Source organism: Lagopus leucura, unplaced genomic scaffold (genome assembly GCF_019238085.1).
Source record: "Lagopus leucura isolate 7727_CA_CO unplaced genomic scaffold, USGS_WTPT01 Super-Scaffold_100022, whole genome shotgun sequence".
Taxonomy (NCBI): Eukaryota; Metazoa; Chordata; class Aves; order Galliformes; family Phasianidae; genus Lagopus; species Lagopus leucura.
Window position 1 is genome coordinate 5642874 of NW_024962275.1, and position 19947 is coordinate 5662820.

General features: G+C 48.0%; 1 protein-coding gene across 2 annotated transcripts in view; it reads right to left on the reverse strand.

The window, feature by feature from the left end:
- LOC122184131 (collagen alpha-1(XXVII) chain-like) overlaps positions 1–19947 on the reverse strand; it is a 127920-nt gene that overhangs the window by 72164 nt on the left and 35809 nt on the right. For both annotated transcript variants that reach the window (XM_042878785.1, XM_042878786.1), the window contains exons 9-14: positions 17675–17719; positions 16788–16841; positions 14940–14984; positions 13198–13251; positions 11958–12002; positions 3096–3149 (exon numbers count right to left, since the gene is read on the reverse strand). In XM_042878785.1, coding sequence (XP_042734719.1) covers positions 3096–3149; positions 11958–12002; positions 13198–13251; positions 14940–14984; positions 16788–16841; positions 17675–17719 — 297 coding nt within the window. The remainder of the gene's footprint in view (positions 1–3095; positions 3150–11957; positions 12003–13197; positions 13252–14939; positions 14985–16787; positions 16842–17674; positions 17720–19947) is intronic.

The following is a 19947-nucleotide window of genomic DNA, read 5'->3' on the forward strand; positions in this document are numbered from 1 at the left end:
GACTTCACAGCTTCACCACAAACCCTTCTGTGCCAGCCTCCCAGGGGCAGGCAGGTGCCCAGGGTGCCAGCAAGTGCTGGTGGCATTCTAGGGGGAGTGCAGCAGAGAAACTGTGTCAGACCCACACCAAAGTAAGTTCCCAGGTACTTTAGCAATCCCTATGGGATCCTCAGCCAGTCCCTCGTCTCCCTTGCCACATTTCCAACACCCTGACAGCGGTTTGTTAGAGCAAGGCCCTGCCTTTGCACACCTCCATCTCCAGCAGTGCCTCTCCAAACAAGCGCATTGGAAATCCTAAACTTCCTGTTGGCTCAGACAGCCCTTCCCCTGCTCTGGATCACGCTGGCTACTCTGACAGAGCAGCTCAGTTTACAGTGCACATCTGGTGGAGTCCCCTTCAGTGCAGTAAGGCTCCCCTTTTAAGGGAAGCTTTGCCTATTGAGAGAATGAAAGAAAAGGGGACACAACGTGACTGACCGTGCTCAGCTTTCTTGTGCAAAGGGTTACATGTGTTTATTTTATGGGAAGTGGAGTAAAGGACTGTTGGGCAAGCACACACAAAAAGCGTTTCATAATCTCAACCAGCCAAAAATTGCTTTTTTATGGCCAGTTCCTTTCCTGCATACTTGGGACATCTGTGGAGCAATTGTTCCTCACGGGTGGGATTTCTGTGTCCTCAGAGCTACTGTAATAAGGTTGGCTTTGAGCATTCAGTCACAGGCTGGTGCTGGCGGAAGAGGGAACATCCCCAGGGATGGCACAGGAGCTGTTCAGTTCCCCAGGAAGCTCTGCAGGCTCTGGAGATGGCTGGGATGAAGAGCATGTGGACGCTCAGCTCTTGGTCCCAACAGGCACAGGTGGGACCGCCTTGATTTCTGACTTATCTCACATGGGTATTCCTCAAGAGAAGGGGTAAAAGTGGAAATGCACGGCCTCGTGCCTAATGCAAAAGGATTTCCTCTTGGAAGAGGAGGGGGTGGATTCCTCTGGGAACCCAGGCAGGACCAGATGTTATCTGAGCTGTTTCCTAGCCTGGGGAAGGGGGATTTACAGGTGTTCCCTTCCCAGTGGTCAGTCAGGACATGCTGAGTCCTGACTTGCAAGAGGAATCACGCTCCATCCTCCTTTGCAGCACATGAGTCTGGCACAGGGACAAGAGACAAGAAGATGAATCAACAGTCCACTTCTAATTCCTGTGAGTAAGAGACTAATTGGAGTGGCTAAAGTGCTCCGGGAACCGAGATCTGGAATGCGATGGCTCAACAGTTCTCAGCAAGCTGGTAGGAGGGGAACCACGTCCTGTGGTTGTGAGTCTTTGCTCTGTCTGGTGGTGATAGAAAGAAGGTGAGAGGCTGTCGGCTCTGCCATCCCCATGCAGCAGCAGCAGCAGAATGGAGCAGCGTGGGACCCACGGCAGCCCGCCCACCATTCAGCTGCATACCCCACCTAGCAAACTCGGCATGTTTGTCTGTTCCACAAACAGACTTTCTGGCATTTTTCTGCGTCTGTGACTCCGCTTGTGACCCTGTGAACCTCCCTTTAAGTCAGCCCAAACAGTCTGTTTTCATTCTACGATCTCCAAGGCGCATTAATATTTAAAGGCTGTTGATAAGATGAAAGAAGAGCGGTCCTTCTGGATGAATTAACGGAAAGGACATTTGCTTCTCCGCGATGCTCTGGGAACTGGCATTCAGCTAACTCTGAGCCCATATTCTGAATGGACTTAAGACTATTTGCAAATTTAAATGAAAACAAAACAAGTTATTTGGAAAAAAAGGGACTCTTTCTGACCTCCCTGTTCTTCCTGGTGGGCTGGTTGGAAATAGCAATACAATCTAGAAAGTTTTCTGCTTTGGGACTACTGATTCCGCTCTGACCCATGGCTTATGCTGATTGAAGGATGGGAAAAGTCCTGCAGAAGTATTCCTTGGGAATCTAGCTCTTTCAGTTCACTGCAATTGTAACTCTTGTGCTAAATTCCCACAAAGGCTGTAGCATGGCTGAGCTTGGCTTGCTGGTTAGAGTTGCTTGGGAAAATAACTTTTGTCTGCATTCATGATGAATGGGAACTTAAAAGACACATAAGGAGTGGGTTACCTCACACATTGAACACCATGAGTGATTATGTGTGAATAACCAAGACAGTATGAATTTACAACATGAATCAGAACTCCTCATCTGCTAATTGAAGAAGAACTGAGAAAGCCATTCAGAAAATTCAGATAGTTAATACATGTGGGAACTTATACAATCCAGAAGAGCACGTTTTGTGAGCAGCGGAAAACACAGCACGCACTCAACTATTTGGTATTAAGTGCTAGAAGAGCAAAGCAAAATAAATCTCATCAGCATCCAGCTGCTTAAACGGTCCTTGGGACCATCCTGACCCAGTTCCCAGGAGACACATCTCATTCTTAGAAAGTCAGCAGGGGTTAGATAGAGACTGGAGAGAGGTCAAGGACTCAGGGGCCTGGAGATTTCTCCCAGCACCATGCTGGGCCAGCTGAGATCCAGGAAGGGCAGCAGGAGCCCAGAGCACCAGGTCTGCTCCTCAGTGCACCCAGGCTCTGGAGCAGACAATTTGGCACTTCTTGCACTACCACTGATGTCCACTTCTGATTAGGAAAGGTACTGAGCTTGAAGCACTATGACAGTGCATTCCTCTGTTTGTGGGCCCTGTCCTGCTACGTTCATATAAAGCTCCATCCAGAGCATGCTGGAACCAACAAAGTGATTCCTGTGGCTCTGTAATAAGGGCAACACCTTCCAGCCATGGCTTGCTCATCAGGAGCAACATCCCAACCTTTTCTCATCTAACTTTTCTTCTAGTCACATAGCATCTATTGAGACTGAGGCACAGGGAGGGCGATGGAACAAGGCAGAGCTGAACATCACAGGATGAGCTGGCAGTTACAGGATGCTGGGCTGAACGCAGGAACTGGGAGCACGAGCAGGGCGTACCTTTGCTTTTCAGGAGGGACAACAAAATACCAGCAGCTGCCACTACATTGAATACCTTCTTTCAGCTCTAACCAGCATCACATGGCAAAGCATGCTGTCTACCACACTGGAAAGAGGAAAAGCTGTGAACTTACTGGGTTCCCGTCGATGCCTGGAGGTCCTCGTTCCCCAAAATCTCCAGGAAAACCCTGAGAAGAGGAGGAAAATATTAGTGTTACTGGTACCAGCTTAAGAACTGCTCCCCTTGCATTCAGTGCAGCACTTCAGTAGCCAGCAGATCAGAAGGAAGCCCAGGCCAACAGCCCCCTGGTCATACCCCACCCACAGCACACTCAGCAAGCTGCTCTGCAAGGCCAGGAGCTGCTTCCCTCCCCTCTCCTGGGGCCGATGAAGGGTAATGAAAAGTATCATTTACCAGGCTCAGCCATCAGCTGTGTGTTAACCAGTGGGAGCCTGGGGAGGAAAAGTCAACGAGGAAACAGGAAGGCTTTTTGCTTGGCCACACTGTGGAAAGCAGCCATTGCTGAGCTGCTGGGTCTGATGCGTTCACATCAGCCTTGCCTGTTCCTAACAGTGTCTGTCAGCCCTCAGCACGCTTCATACAGCAGGCAAAGCTTTGGCAGTGCCATGTGGAAAGTCAGTGTGTGCACAGGGGAGAAAGGTGAAAATCAGTGCTTCTGTTCTGGTTCACCCACGTCCTTCAATATGTCCCAACAAGGAATATGCAGTCCTGAAGGTTATGCTGTATGGTTGACAAATGAAGTGTTAATCACACGTTTGCAAGACCAAACTCTGCATCTAAAGATTAAGAAATGTTCTACTGATAAACACAGTGCCTCCTTTAAAGTCGATCCTGAATCATTTATATTCTGGAAGAGTTCATAAACCTTGCTGCAATGACTGTCCTCCTCAAAAATGGACTGTCAGCCTGAATTATTTCCCACTGGTGACAATCATTTTAACAGTGTCTCCTTCTCACAGGACAGATAAATGGCTTAATGCCTGTTGGATCCCATAATGCTTAATGGAGCTGATCAAAGATGCATGGAGAATTCTCTCCTGTGCACCCACGACCTTGCAGCTTGCCAAAGGAATGAACAGTTCTGAGCTCATGATGGCCCACACTCTGGAGCCACAACGACCACGTTTACTACATGAAAAAAGTCACCACTTACCAAAAGTCACCATCCTAACTTATTACACTATGCTGACTGTGGACATCAGGATGGAAAACTAAGGACTATAGTCAGAGCCAGACCTCCATTCACCTTTGGTGGCTCACAACTCCTGGCCAACACAACCCTGTAGGAAGATACCTGCTCACAACCCAGGTGAAATATGGGAGATCTGTTTAAGACAACTAAAATTTTGTTACTGGCTTCTGAGCCAGGATTTCACCTCTATACCACTCCCCTGTGGTAATCAGTACACCCTCATGAATGGATGCAAGCTATTGCTTATTTGCTTGGATTCCATAACTCTATTTTACGAGCATCACTGCGAATGGAAAAGTTGTCTACCTTTCCAGCTGGGCACTACATCCCTTAAGCCTGTGCACAAGCCAAGAAGCTGTGGTAAGCAGCCACTGCAACAGCCTTCTGCCACCTAGAGACAAAGATGTCAAATATAACAAGAAGGGGAGGGTTGGAAGAAGGTAAAATCTTCTTTAATAAAAAAGAGAGGAAAAATAACTGCTACATGCTGAATCAATCAGATCAGAAGAGATATATGCAAGGAAAACTCATTGCTCAAAAAAAAAAAAAGAGTGCCTTGTAAGGTTTTGCTGTTTACAGTCATACAGCTGGCCAAGGAAAATATGAGCAGGCACAGACTGATACTGTACTCACACTGCTGCAGACTGCAGTGCCAGCCTTCAGCAGTCCCTCATCCTTCTTTCTGCAAAGGGCACAGCTGGGCACAAAGGGACCCACTGATGCCATCAGGCCCTGGGGATGCTGAGGTGTCCTGTATGGAGCCAAGGCCTTGTCCAGTTGGGAAGGTTTCACTCGTTGTAAGTGGAATTAAATTAATATGGCTACAGCTGCATAGTGTCATCTAGTGAAATCCTTGCTTGATTAAGAAATTTGGGTTAAATCTCTTCCACAGTGATATTAGCATTGCACTCTTCTGCCAAAAAAAAAAAAAAGTATCCAGATAAGAAACTATTTAAATTCATGTTTCCCACTAATCTTTTTTTACGTCTCAGTTTCTTGTTCTAACCTCACTGCTCAAAGACAAAGACATTTAAACAAGCAGATGATTCCTGTCTCCAAGGCAGAGCTGTGCACCCAGATGAGGCCACTTGGCCAACCCTGCCCAGTAGAGGTTCCACAACCAAACCCCTTCATGGTGCACTGTGTTCCCCATCGTGCAGCTCTGTTTTCTTCCCATCCTCGAGATGGAAAGTGGTGAAACTGGCACGAAATTGAGAACTTTTCTCATCCTGAGCCCGTAGGTCTCTGGGATGGTGCTCGGTCCCATGATATTTTTTGGCTCACAACGTAAAATAAACCCAGAAGAGGAGACAATGGAAAAAGCAGCTTTAAACCCCGCACATCCTCACCCAGGCTTTGAGCTTGGCAGCACAAGGATTAGCACTTTAGCACATTAAATGAGACCAAGGCTGGTGACTGTGGCATGAAGGAGGATGTTTCAGCATCCCTACAGTCTCCAAAGGCTCAATCCGGGTTGTGAAAGCTATTATAGCACAGTTCTGGTCACAGCAGGAGGCAATCAATCTGTTAAGCACCTAATGAAAAGAAAGCACTTTCTTTCCATGGGGTAAGCAGTAGCAGCTTAAACCACAATTACCGTTCCAGTGACCACAGTGTCCTAAATTCATTGGCTCTCACATGTCTGCAAAAGCTGTTTTTTCAACCCTCCTGCCTCAGCCTTGAGGACAGAGATGTTCCTCGGGAATAAAAGCTGTGCTATTCAACCGAAACAAACAGCCTAGGAAGTACAAGAGGACTTTGTTATCCCCTTGGTTCCGTCCTCCTCTTCCGTCGGAGAGCAGCTTTGTGCCCCCTCCCCTGAGCTCTGCCCCAACAGCCCCGAGCCCAACCTGGTTGGGAACACACTGGTCGGTGGGCTGTCTGCTGCAGGAGGTTTGCGAGGGATTACAGAGCCCATGCTCTCCCGACCTTCCCAAAGTTGAGTGCAGAGGGTTGGTTTTTTTTTTGTTATTGTTTTTTTTTAAGTACAGCATAATCCATTGTTTTCTCAAAAAATTGGGATAGCAAAGAATAACACCCTAGTGGAAAACATCCAGCTGTGCATCCTGAGTGCTCCCAGGGATGCATGGAAAAAGTCAAGGACTGGGAAGGGACAGCAAAGGGCAGCAGAGCTGGAGGGAAACGCTTAACAAGTTGTGCCGGCAGGGAGCCAGCTCCTCCGCAGTGGCTGCAGTCAGGTATGACAAAACTTTTGGCTCCATCTCTCAGCTGGGAAATACAGAAGGTAAAAAAATAAGAGAGAAGCCCAGCTGAGTGGATTTCACATTGTCTGAAGGAGAAATTCAATGAAAGAAGCAAGGTGATTCTTGAAGCGGGGTTGGAGAAAAGCCATACAAGCAGAAGCAAAACCCAACAACTCTGTGCTTCCCTCTGTCCCAACCCCATGCAGTGGCTGCAGTTTGTCCTCACATTGCTGGAGAGGGAGCCAACACAAAGAGATGCAAGCTGGTTTATCCCAGATAAAACCAAGAAGCCTGAAGCTGAACCAGTAATTAAATCTACACTTTTGAGGTCCCATAGCTGTGCCTCAACTCCTGTTGAGGAGGGCATCCTCTCCTACACCACCAGACAGACACTGGAATCCTTTGCAGCAGGGGATAACATCCCCTTTTACCTCTCCTTTCCTTCTTCCTTTGCTTAAAACAAACAGAGCAGCCTGCCCTTGCTTGCTGTCGTCAGCCAGAGGGCTGCTCCAGGTTTGAACACATGGCACCAGCTCTCATCCCTGCAAGCCACTGTCCCCAGGGAAGCAGGGCCAGGTGATGCTACGAGTCCTTTGCTTCCCAAGGCCTTCTCAGGTGTGCGCCCGTGGGTGGGTGTGTTGTATGTGTACAACATCTGATTCAGTTTAGAACACTTTTCCTGATGGAGTAAGGGAGGCAGTCTGGCAGCTGCTGCTCCAAGGAATCCTGGCAGCTCTGCGTGCCAATAGAATCCTTCTCCAAAAATAGGATTTTATTTTCCTGTTGGCTGAAGGTGAAACTGCTCAAACCAACCGGCTCTCCTGTCTTGTCTGCAGAAGGCTGCATCTGCCAATTGGCTCCATCCAGGTAAGTCTCAGCCCAGGAGCCTCCACAGGGATGGAGCGTGCAAGTCAAACAATTTAAACAACAACAACAAAGGTAATGGTGGGGAAGCAGGGCTGAGGGTGAGAGAAGGCATTCACTGGGGAAAAAAAAAAGAAAAAAAAAGAGGGAGAATAAAATAAACAAATGGAGCTTATGTTGGCAGCATCCACCTCTGAGAGCGTTCTTGGTGGAGAACGCAGACGTGAGCCCCGCACCGGCGGGCACGAGGGCTGGCTCACACCCAGCAATGGTTCCTTGAGTGGCCCTGCAGGGATCCTGGCAAAGCCCCCATGCCCAGCCCACTTGCCAGCTTAATCCACGCAGCTACACAGCCTTTGCCTTTTGCTCAGTCTGGAGCAGGGACTGCAGCAGCTTGCATCCCAGCAGAGAGGGGAGGCGCCACCCACAGCTGGGGACGGGGCTGGTGGCCTTGCCACTTCACATCTCCATGTCACATCCTCTTTGGATTAAGATTTCATGGCAGTTTTAGAATAACTGCCCTTCAGTTCCACCTGAATGAGAGCCAGCGTCCACTGAAGCCCTTTCAGCCAAGCAGCACTGAGGTTAACTTGCAGCCCTCCACCCTCCCAACCTCCCAGCTCACTCCTTCACACACGTACACTCTCTCTTCCCGCTTCTGTCGGGCTCTGATAGAGTACAGATTACACAGACTCAATTACCTAATGCTCAAGAGCACTGAATCTGCCAACACTCCTAATTATTTACGGCCAAGATTTCCAAGTCTAGCAGCCTCCTATTTAAGAAAGTCAAGATCAAAATGCTTTCAGAGTCGAATGTGATAGTTGCATTAGTTTATCTTATTTCTAATGAAAAACACTTTTGGTCTTTGCACTGATTTATAAATGAACATTTCCCTAATGGAAGAAGGATGCTCTTGTGCTTAGGACATACTGATGTAATTCTTCACAAGCTTTCTGAATGATGATGGATGTTCTTGGAAACAAACAGCTGAACCTGACCTGGGACAGTGGTTTGAGGAATCCTTTGTGGTCTGCAGAGCTCACCAAGCACTCTGGTGGCTCAGGTGCATCAGGCCTGAGCAGCTTAGCTATGGAAGAGCAGGTATTTTCTGAGGATATATATACTGATCACAGTGACAAAACACACACGGCTCGAGCATTAGCAGCCCATGTGAGCTGTAGGTAAGAGCTCTTAGGGTGTAATCCTAAGTCACGTTCTTACAAGGAAAGCCATACAGGCAGCCTTTCTGCACCCTTGGGAGCCCACTCAAGTGAAGTACAACCTGGCAATTATTTGTTAAATAAGAGGTACTTGGAAATGCTGTCACCAGTTTCCCCAAGTCTCAGCTTGTATGCTTTCGCTTGGTTCTCTCCAAATGCAAGGAAGGACCTTAGCTGCGTCCAAAGAGAAAAGACTGGAACAAGAAGAGAGGAGAGGCTTAAAGCCTCAGCCTCTGCACAGAGGAGCCAAATTTGTTTTCTCACTGATTTGGGTTATGCCAGTCTTTCTAGACACATGGCAAGACAGATCTCCCCCATTGTTTGTATGGACAACAGCTGTGGCTGTGTAACTTGGCATTCACCACTGAGTTATCGCAGCCATATATCAAAAGGTTGGAGGAGGCTGTAAAGCGACACCTTCCCAAAGTCTGCCCTGCTTTTTGCTATTTCAGATGATGCAACAGTCTTCTCATTTCAGTAGGGAGTGCACGGGTACTGCATGCTCTTCTAACAACTCATCAGATGGAGAAAAAAGAGTATTTTAAGGATGAGTGTTCACTGGAGGCAGAAGTTAAGACATTAACGTCATAAGTCAAGATGGAAGAAGACAGCAGACATGAAAAATAGCCTGGCAAGAAGGCTCTGCTGCATTACAAGCTGAGAGCTGGCAAGGGGGACCTCGGCTGTGGTCAGCTCTTGGGAAGCGGATGCCAGATTAGGCAGCTTGCCACCATACTGATGCTCACAGCAAATCCTGAGGCCATGTCAGTGGCTGCCAGATCACTGCTCGCTCCCACAACCTCCATGCTGTGGCCAACAGGCAGAGAGAAGGGAGTTCTGGCATCACCTGTGTGCTGATCCCTGACACTCAACACCCACATGTCACTTCATAGATCCTCTTTGCACAGCACCTGCACAGTGGACCTGAGCACACAAGGAGGCTTCATGTGGTTGACTGAGGTCCAGGCGTGGGACCAGCAGCAGCAGCAAGTCATAGGAGGAGAGAAAGAGACCACGGATGTCTTTGCTCAACTGTAAACAAGCTTCAAACAAATCCAAGTATTACTAAGAATGTAATGGAACAAAACTTGCCTTCCTCTCTCTTTTAAAATAATACTGCTAAAAAATCACATTATAAGCTAAAAGCAGGGATGAGTGTTGATAGTCTGTATATGAGAGAAAAGGACGACACACAAGCTCCATCCATAACAAAGGTGAACCAGAGAGAGCTCAAACCTCTTCCAAAACGTTTCCTGAAAGTTCTCCTGTAAGTCTCTCTCTCTAGCAGGACTTGAGACCTTCTGAATATATTACATTCTATTTGAGGCTTAATACAATCTGCACTGCAGCTATTTCTTGCCCAGGGGTCACCGGTGCCCAGCTGCTGGAAGCACATCTGCCTCCAGTGCTGCAAGGAGAGCCGGGTGGGAGCTGGAGCTGCCTGCTTCTATGACAGATCCACGATGTCCCTCATAGTTCTGCAGAACTGAAGTTCCCTGGAATGCTTTCAAAATCTGACTCATGTCCAGTTCGTCTATTTTAATCATTTGCTCTTACATCATTCCAGGAGGCCCACGGTGTCACATGCAAGCTCCCCCAGCCCCCTCCTCCTCTTAATCCGCTGCTGCCTCATACCAAGCAAAACTTGGTACGGAAATGTATTTGATAACAGCTCCTTCCCTACTCCCAGAGCTTTAACCAGCCTTGGATGGCAGCTAATAAGGGCTTCCAAGAGCTCTCCATCGCAGTGACAGCACTGAAGCAGAACAGAGCCAGCAAACCTAGCAGAGAAATCACAGCCGGCTCACTCACACTGCAGCCCGGCTGGGAGACAGCAAGGGCAGGAGATAAGTGCTGGAAAGGGAACCACGTCAGCTGCTTCCTCCTTTCCATTCTTCCAGTGATTTCCTGAGTACCTCTGGATGCCACAGAACCTCTTAGCTCACGCTTGGAAGTACAAATTGACAGCATCTCTCCATTCAAGGTTTCCTGCTAAACCTGATATCATGAAACAGGGATGGAGCCAAAACTCTCTGAGCAGAACACAGGCCCTCACTTCTCAAGATCCCAGCCCAAATGCCTCATTGGGTGAGAGATTCCCCACAGATCCCAGGGGATCACCACACACAAGCTTTTCTTGCCTGGAAGACCACGAGCAGCAGCCAAACAACAGCTGGAAGGCTTTGAGCCTACAGCGTGCGCTGCACAGCAAGCAGAGAGCCTGTACCTAACGACAGTTGCTTTGTTTGTTTTACTCTGGTCAATGAGTCATCCTTACATTGCCTGGCTCGCTGCACTTATTCATCGCAGAGGCTTCTGGTACAATTTGTGGATTTAAAGCTGTAAGATTCGGTATAGATTTCCATCTCTGCTGTCCCCCTTTCCAAAATCTGCTCCATCTCGCCCCTTCCCAGCAGGAGGAGAGCTGCCAGCCCAGATGAGTGTGGCACTGTCGAGCTGAGCTGTCTGCACAGCTTTCACTGCAGGAACACCAAGCAGTGGGTGTGGGATCCTAGAAAGCACGCACTTGCATGCAAGAAGGACAAGGGGAAAGTGATGGATTTTTCAGTGTGTGGGTGAGAGGACATTTTACAAGGAGCCTCTGAGTGCAATGATGTCAGGAGACCGAGAGGCACTCAGGCCAAAATGAAGAACAAGGTGCAAAGGCAATGAGAGGCACAGAGCACGCACACGTTTGCTCTCTGCACTGCCTCCTGGAGAAACAGCTTGATGCAGTTTGGCAAAGGAAGCATGCAGGAGAGCGTGGAAGAAGGATGAAATGGGAACAACTTTCCCTTCTGCCCTTTCCCTGTTTCCTCTGCTCATTTCTGTACTTTTCCCACCTACTACAGGCAGCACAAAACCCCTTCTATGCGTCTTTCAGCTCCACCTCATATTCAGTCCTACCTGTGTCACCTCCCCCTCCTGGCCAAGCTCTCGGATTTGCCTGGACACAGCAAATACCTCCTTATCTCTTCTGTCATTGCTTTAATTCTGCTCCACCACCAAGGGCAGAAAAGTCTCTACACCAAAATGCACTGGCATTATACAAACCAGGACGGCACAAAGGCTGAAGAGAACCACAATCAACAGAGGCAAATATGATGGGATGGGTGAGAGCACAAAAATTAAATGTAACAGAGCAACAGGGACCCGGGTGCTGCTGTCACAGTGGGGAATTAAAAAGCACATTTAAGGAAGAGGCTGTCTGGAGGGAAAGTATTGGAGAAGAGAATCTGAGCAGTGTAGGATCCAGGGGACCATGGAGAGAGTGCAACAAAGAACAAAAGGGCAGAGCATGAAAGAAAGGAAGAGAGCAGCATTTGTATCTTCGGCTTTCTTCCTGCTCGAAAAAAGAGACATGGAAAGGTTTGTTTGATCTCCCCACTTAGTTCCCAGCAGAAGATATCAGGGGGCCCAGCCAGAAGCCAGATGTTTTGTTTTCAGTTTCATTCAGCAAAGTCTGCATAATAGACGAGGAAAAACTTTACCGGCCTACCCATCTTGCCCCTCTTCCCAGGAACTCCAGGGATCCCCTGCAAGGAAAACACAGAGAAAAAAAAGAATAATAGGTCTGGTTGAGAAAGCAAACAGTCAACCAACAATGCAAAACCAAACGAGAAGAGAAAGGGGAATGCAAAACAGGCTAATGACTGCGGCATTGTTCGGGAATCAAAATGTCAGCTACTTGCAGCGAGAGCAGAAGACAATTAACCTTCACCCACTAACTACGGCCCTCCCTGGGGACACACGCAGGCAGCATCCACACCCAGGGCTACAGGCTGAAGCTTAATGCCTGCTGGAGCAGTCATTAAGCTACTGGGCTGGAACCGACTGAAGGCCACCGCCAAGGCACTCGCTGGAGAACTTCTGTTTATGTTTCTTATTTAGTTATACAAGCATTAAATCAGCGACTCTCGAGCACAGGGCAGTCCCCTCCCAGGCAGGCACACTCACTCCCACATGCTCCTGGGGCCTCTCTGGTTTTTGGAGCTTGCGTTTGAGGAGGCAAAAGTGAGAATGAAACGGTCTTCGTCTTACAGTGCCCTTCCTTAGGAACTCATGCTGTAGGAAGAGGGAGTCCTTGGGTGCATAGAGATGAGGCAGGTGGGAGTGCGTATGGGAGAAGAGCGAAACAGCAAGGGAGGTTCTGTGAAGCTCTGAACGTGTAGGTTTGGAAAAGACATGGGGGGAGGGGTGGGAGGAAGGGAGGACACGTGGGGACAGCAGCCACAGGTACTTGTCCTTCCATGGGCTTGACTGCCCAACTTGATGCAACTGGAATGAAAGCCACCATCAGAAAACCCCAGCACTGCTCTTCCCAAGAGGCACACAGCTTCAGCTGGACACCCAAAATGCTCGGGTACAGTGGCTGGGATGTTGCTCATGCGGGCACAGGGAATTCCCACTTATGTTCTCACCATTCCCAATTCAGCTAAGATGGACTTAGAAGGAAGAGGAGGGCAAGCTTGGAGTGAAGGACAATACAGAAAAACTGCTCCCCAGTGCATAAGCATAGTCTGATGATCCTGCCTAAAGACTTGGTTTCCTGGAGCCAGTGTCATACAGGGAAAATGGTCTTCTTACAAGGGCAGAGACAGGCTGAAGAATGCATGTTCAAACATTAGGCATGCTTGCCTCCTTTCTCAGAAACAAGGGGTAGAGGTTACAGCAGGCTCTGAAGAACTGTATTCATGCAACACACCAAGGTTTTCTTCACAAAATACTCACTCGTTCTCCATCAGCCCCTGGGAGCCCAAATAATCCTGGAAGACCAATATATCCCTAAAGAAAAGAGGAAACAAGTAGTCAAATACGTTTCTCCATTAGCAGCCAGTCAATCTATCATCCCTGAACAGCAGAGCGTCCTCCAGCGTTGGTCAATGGCAGCCGTGATGAAATAAACCTTGAGGCAAGTGTATATGCCCATGGACTGCATGGTGCTGGCTTCCACGATGTAGTCCAAGGGCACATACCCTCACACCAGGGATCATGAGGATTCCAGGGAGGAAGAGCCAGCAGTAAGAGACCTTACCTGGGCTGGCTATGAGTGTACCTGAGGGAAACGGAGCTTGGTTCAAAGTTAGCAAGAGTGATAGCAAGAGTAACCCATTCCTTTCACAGTCACCAGCGATTGCTGCATTTTCAAGCATGCAATGTTTCTGTCCAGCTTTGGGATCCTGCTCAGACAGGACGCACTGCATAAAATGCTACATTTCCTTTCCCTCTCAACAATTGAAGCCTTGTGTTTAATCCTCTTTGCTCAGCAGTTAGCACAAAGTTACCTTGTGTGCTGGTCCTTTGCAAAGGACCGTTTGTGCCAAACATGCAGAATCGAGAGGAAGCGAATTTCAGCGGGGAGCCCCCTCTGTGGCACCTTGCTGTTACAAGAGCCAAATGCTAACAGTGACTTTCTCTCATCTTTCTCTCTCCATCATCACTAAATCTCTTACGGCCAATCCCACCACATTCTTTCACTGGCCCATCACTCCCTTCGGGTCGTGCTTCCTTTGGGGATGACATCCCGCTGGGAAATACAACCGTATCAAAGGATGCTGATATCTTTGCCTCCTGAGCACCAAGACAAACCATCTGACTCCTGCTGGACTGCACTGTAGTGGGTGCACCAGGGAGAACAGTACAGAAGGGAGGTGAGCAAGCTGTGCTCCCCCAGGCCTTCCTCCCTCCCTCCCCAGCTCAGCAATACAGCTAGCTAGAGGGTCAGCAGTTGTTTGTGCTTTGCAGTTTTTCTAGTGATGAAATCCAGCTGGTTGAATTTATTGCCTATAGAGGAAGTATGACGTGTCAGGGAAGGAGAGGATTTTATTGGGTCAGAAGCTCGTTGTGAATTTATAATTGCGGGAAAAAAACAGAATTTGATTCATGGAAGTCGTAATTGTTAAAGAAAGAGAACCAAATCTTTAGCAACGAGGGAGAACTCCCAGAAATTCAATTTGACGAGCAAAATGGGGAGAACAGAAATATCAATATTTATATTTGCACATGAGTTAAAGACGCTGGCTTGCTGTTCTGCATGATGTTATAAATCAGTCCCAAACTCGGGGCCGTACCCAGAAGAGTCCATATTCAGCATGATGGAAGACCACTGAGCCACACTTATTGAAATTAAATTGGCCTCAGGGAGCTGGGGCTTGCGGGAACTTCACACTGGGCTTCTGTAGGAATTTGGATCCTGTTCCTCCCTCTGCTGCACCATAGAAGGTAGTGACTTCACATCCTCAGCACTATCAGTGATCTTTGGTCTTGGTACGTTCAGAGCTTCATTTCAAGAATGTAACAGTGCCTCAATAAACAAGTAAGTTCCTTGAGGGCCTCTGTAAACAAGGTGTGCAGTCCAAATCCCCCAAATCCAACTACTTTGAAGAATTTGTCTCAGGATTAAAAAGTTAAGCGTAAAAGTTCTTAAGAAGCCCTTAGTAAAACCAAGCAAACACAAATCAAAGGCTGCTTACCCGACTGCCTTTTGGACCAGCTTCCCCTATGGGGCCAGGTAAGCCCTAGAACAGAAGGGAGAAAACAAAGATAAATGTGGACGGGCTTCCATTTGCTTAATAAGCACTGCCAAGTCCCCAGCACTGTCCCTGTGTGGCTCTGCTTCTGAGTCCAATGCTCATCAACAAAGGGGAAACGAGACAAAATGACACCAAAATCAATTCTCCTGCAGCTGGGGAGCTGTGGTTCTGCACACTGTGAGCCTTCCCTGGGGCTGAAGGAGCCCTGATGCAATGAGAAAGCCCTTCTGATTTCTACAGCCAACAGAGCTGTGTAGCAGTGCAGGTGCTGCATATCTCCAACCCTTTTGCAGCATCCACAGCTATGGAAAGAATTAAAAATACATTCCCCATTCCCCTTTCTGTCCCCTCAAAGTGCAGTGAAAAGGAAACCTATAAAAAGGCATAATGAATTTGCACGTTTATTGTCCTCCAGCAACTTTCCAGATCGATACTTCACCAGTTCCAAATGCTGCTGGGGCTTTTTTTTTGGAAGGAGGAATAGTAACGATTAAAAAAAAGCCAAGCCTGTATTTTCCTTAGCTGGCAGCACTGCAAGCTCAGCCTGGGATCTGAAAGTCATGTTGTGCTCTTTTCTGGCTCATGCACTGTTGCCAGTCAGAGGTTTCAGCCATCGGGGCGAAGTGAGCAGCTCTGCCAATGATGCACAAATCAGAGCAGAGCCAAACTCGCATCGCACAGCAGAGCCAGCACAGCTGACAGCAGTAACAAGTAGTAAAATCTCATTAAAGTAAACAGCCCTGATGCTGGATACACACAGCATTCAGATACGCTGGAAAAAAAGCTCCTTTTTCTTTCTTTCTTTCTTTCTTTTTTTTTTTTTAAATAAAATAAAGAGTTGCTTTCTTGACCCAAACCACATCATAAGAAAGTGCTTTTGTCCCTCATATGTCAAGCGCAAATATTTCACCCGGCCTATCTGATGGGCAGCACACAGCTGTGATCTGCTAAGCAGCATTCATTAGCCTTGTATGTCCATGATAGGCTACATGAGCCATCTCGTGCACGTTCACACCTAGCGTGCAAATCTCTGAGCGCCCTTCAGCATGCAGTCAGGTGCACACAACTCCCACCTGGTCCCACCACCCCTACGTGCTGCCTACCATCAGCCTGATTTGGGATTTAGGGCAGATCACGCTGCAGACTGTGGGTGGAGGGCAGTTGTTCTCAGTCCCACACTCAGTGCATCGGGGTAAGAACTCGCATATGAACTCTCTTAACATCAGGAAGAAAATAGAGGCTCTGACCCCGATCTATTTCCCTTCACACATTCCTCCAATCCTGAAGTTTTCTTAGAGCCTTTTTTCAATGGAAAACAAAGACTTGATTTTCTTTCATCTTTTTTTCTTGGCAGCTGCAAATGACTCACATATATTGATGGTCTGTGTATAACCTTATACAGATGAATATATACCCATACCAGCAAATGTGAGATTTCAATCAAACCTTTTCAATCAGCAGCTTTCTGCCCCAGGTTTCTAACTTGTTCATGTCATACGTGCAAGGATTTGCCTAAAAGTGATGGGTCAGCAGCTTTCAGGCACGCTTTTCTGCTCTGCTATGTTTTAATTTCTGTTCTTTTTTTCTCCCATTCCTGTATCAGGCAGATTTTGCTACAGAAATTCAAGTTGTATCCATCCTACGCACAACATCCTTTCTAACACGTGAGTGAGGGGTCATGGTATCACTGCACTGACTTTTGTGGGCCATGTATGCAGCAGTGCATGTGTTCACTGCCTGCACACCCACAGCCCTACTCTGTGCACAGCACGATGAGATTTACTGCACCTGCCTGCCAGGATAACCTTTGGCACCAGGGCTGCCGGCTGGTCCTCGTTCACCCTTTGGAAAGAAAAGAAAAAGAACAGGGTAAGGGGATGGCCACACACCTGGGGAGCATTTTAGCTGCTTTGAACTGGGGTGGAACAGATTAGATCTGTGATTTAGTCATAAAGCTGTGAAGTAAATCTATAGAGACAAAAATGTGAAAGGCAAACGGTGGAATAAACGGACGGAGCAAAAAGCAAGCAGGAAAGCAAGGCAACATCATCCACACGTCCAGCACGTGTCGGTCTGTGCCCTTCTCCCTCCATCTGCAGTGAAAGCAGCAGATAGTCTGAAACAAGGAGGCTTAGAGAAGGTGTAAGGCTGCATCTATATCTGGCATATGGAACCGTTTTGCTGCTGGGGAAGCACTGCCAAAATTCTTCAGAACTAAACGGATTCATGTATAATATCCTTTAACATCATTGCTAACAGGGCCTGCTATTCATTGCCCTTTTTTTTTTTCCCCTGAACTGCAAACATCAGACCTAACCAAATAAAGGGGGGAAGGGGGAGTGGGGAATGGGCTCTGGGAGGGAATTACATGTTAGTACTTAATCCGATGCAGCTAGTAAACTCCAGCTGAAATTAATGTAAGAGAAGGAAGGGGGAGCAGGGTAAGCTGGTATTTTTTCCACCACACAGACCTAACATGGTTGAGCAATAAAAATTAGAAATTAAATTTAGAAACCCCGAGGCAGCCTCCTCCCACCGACATGCAGACTGATGTGCTCTGCCTCCCATGTGTGCACGGAGCTCCCTGCTCCCACTGATGTTGTACAGCACCCAAAGCAGCGACAGTCATCCCATCCCTCTCTGTAGGATCAGGGCTGGGAGCTGGGAAGACTCACCTGGTCTCCAGGGTGACCTGGTGGTCCAGGGTAGCCTTTGTATCCCTGTTGAAATAGGGTAGAAAAGATGAATAAGAAAAAAAAGAATGGTTTTGGTCTGAAGTTCTCTTTGCAAGTAGGACTGATGTTCAGGGAAGAGGCAGTTCTTTGGGTCTGGAATGGGACCACACCACCGCAAGCTTTTACCACGCACTGCCCAAATCTTGCTGATGTTCTCAGGCTGTGCTGGAGGCTGCTCAGCAAGGACTTGCTCCATCCACAGTCAGAGGGCTGCAGCTACACTCAGGTTTGTAACCCACACTGTTCCCCTTAATCCTTAGGAAACCACAGGCTTATAGGGCAGAGGGTTTGGGCAGGTGCAGAGATGTTTGCCTTCAGAAAAGCCTGCATCTCAGCTGTAGATCTGAAGGCCATGGTGAAAGCACTGATCATTTCTGTACCGTTTCACCCAGCCATCCTTGCTCCAAGCCCTACACATCACGGGTCTCTTGCATTTTGGAGAAAACCCTCACTTTTGTTTTAAAACTGGAAATGCCACAGGAAACACCAGCAAAACCATTTACTATCACAGGAAGCTTCAGTTTGGTTTCCAGCTCGAACTTGTCTCACTTCCAGCTTTTCTAATCTAATTATTATAAGGTGTGACAAGATCCAGAGCCCTTCCTTATGGAGCTACCTAAAATGGTGAGCAAGCTGCCTCTTAACTCGTTCTCTTCCAAATTGGAGTTCCTTTATGCAACGTGCTAGCAGGCAGGTGTTGCAGGCTTCAAATCACTCTCACAGGTCTTTCATAAATCTGCTTTGGTTTTTCTGTATTTTTTTTTTTAACGCAGAACAAAGGCAGCCTGTTCAGCTGCAGACTGATCAGCGTGTATTTGGAGTCCTCTTTCCCCAGGGTCTACCTACAGTCTCTTTCCAAACACCAAGGAAACTCTGCACATGGCAGGCACGTCAGGCTCTTTCCCTGAATCTGTTGCTTCAGCTATTTAAAACTCATTTCCATCAGGTGGAGTCAGAGCAGATGAAGAGATTACAGTAGGAGTGGTGAGGCACTGGGATAGGGTCAGAGAGGTGGGGGATGCCCCAGCTCTAGAGACACCCAAGGCCAGAGCTGGATGGGTGTCTGAGCACCTGGTGGGGCTGTGGGTGTCCCTGTTCACTGCAGGGAGTGGGACCAGATGGCTTCTAAAGGTCTCTTCCAACCCAACCCATTCTATGATTGCATTCAGTTACAGAGGTGATTAGCTGGGCTACTAGAGAGATTAAAACAAGGCAGAACGTTAAACTTGAATCAAATGGAGAGAGAAAATCAACACAAAACAATCCTTGCACAAATACTACAGAAAAAAAAAAAACAACAAAAACCCACCAGAACCAACAAACCCAAATGCTTTCACAGTGGGTTGCAATTGCTCTTTGCTGCTCTCCCCATCCCAGCCCGCAGCATCCCGCACACACTGGGAGCACCCCATGTCTGGAAGCCTTGACCAGGCTCTGGCTTGGTCAGCTCTTGGCCTCCTGTTTCCCTCACCAGATGAACCCAGGGCTGTTTCTGCTCCCAGCTCCACACCTCTGCTTAACTGCTTTTTTATTCTTCCCCTGGGCTATTCTAGACCTGCAGCCTAAGCCTTTGCTGGCAGAGGTATGCAATGTTCTCAGCCATCCTGGCTACTACCCACTCCCCTTTGCATTCCTCCTCACTTGTTATTTCAGACATTTTGGCCTGGAAAAATGTCGATTCCCTTTTCACCCATTCTCCCCTGCTCGACCTCGCTGAGGATCACGGCTTCTCCTTCTGATGGAGCTGCACTCCCCCAAGAAAGCACTGGTTAACCTGAGGACCATTGGGCTACTGGCTGTCCCTTCTCTGGACCTCCGAATGGCCTTTTCTCTGAGTGCTGTTTGCATGTTTTTGTCAGCAGCTCCTGGAGCAGGACCAGCAAGGTGGGATCTGCTGGAGATGGGAACCTGGCCCTTGAGATCCCACCTTGCTGATCTGCTCCCTGGCTCTGGTATTCCCTCACTCTGAGCATCCCCTGAGCTCATGTCAGCTCCAAGCACTGCATTACTCTCTCTGCAATGGCAAATGAATTGCACTCTAGTTAGGTACGTACTCTACTGCTGCTGCATCATATTAAATACACTCCTTGCTATTTATAGTGCTCTGAATGTGTGGTTTTTTTCACAGTATACTGCAGTTATTTTTGTCTCGGGTTAATTATAATGAGGAGAAAACAGAAAAGCTTGTATAAGCTAAAGTTGGCAGGAATGTG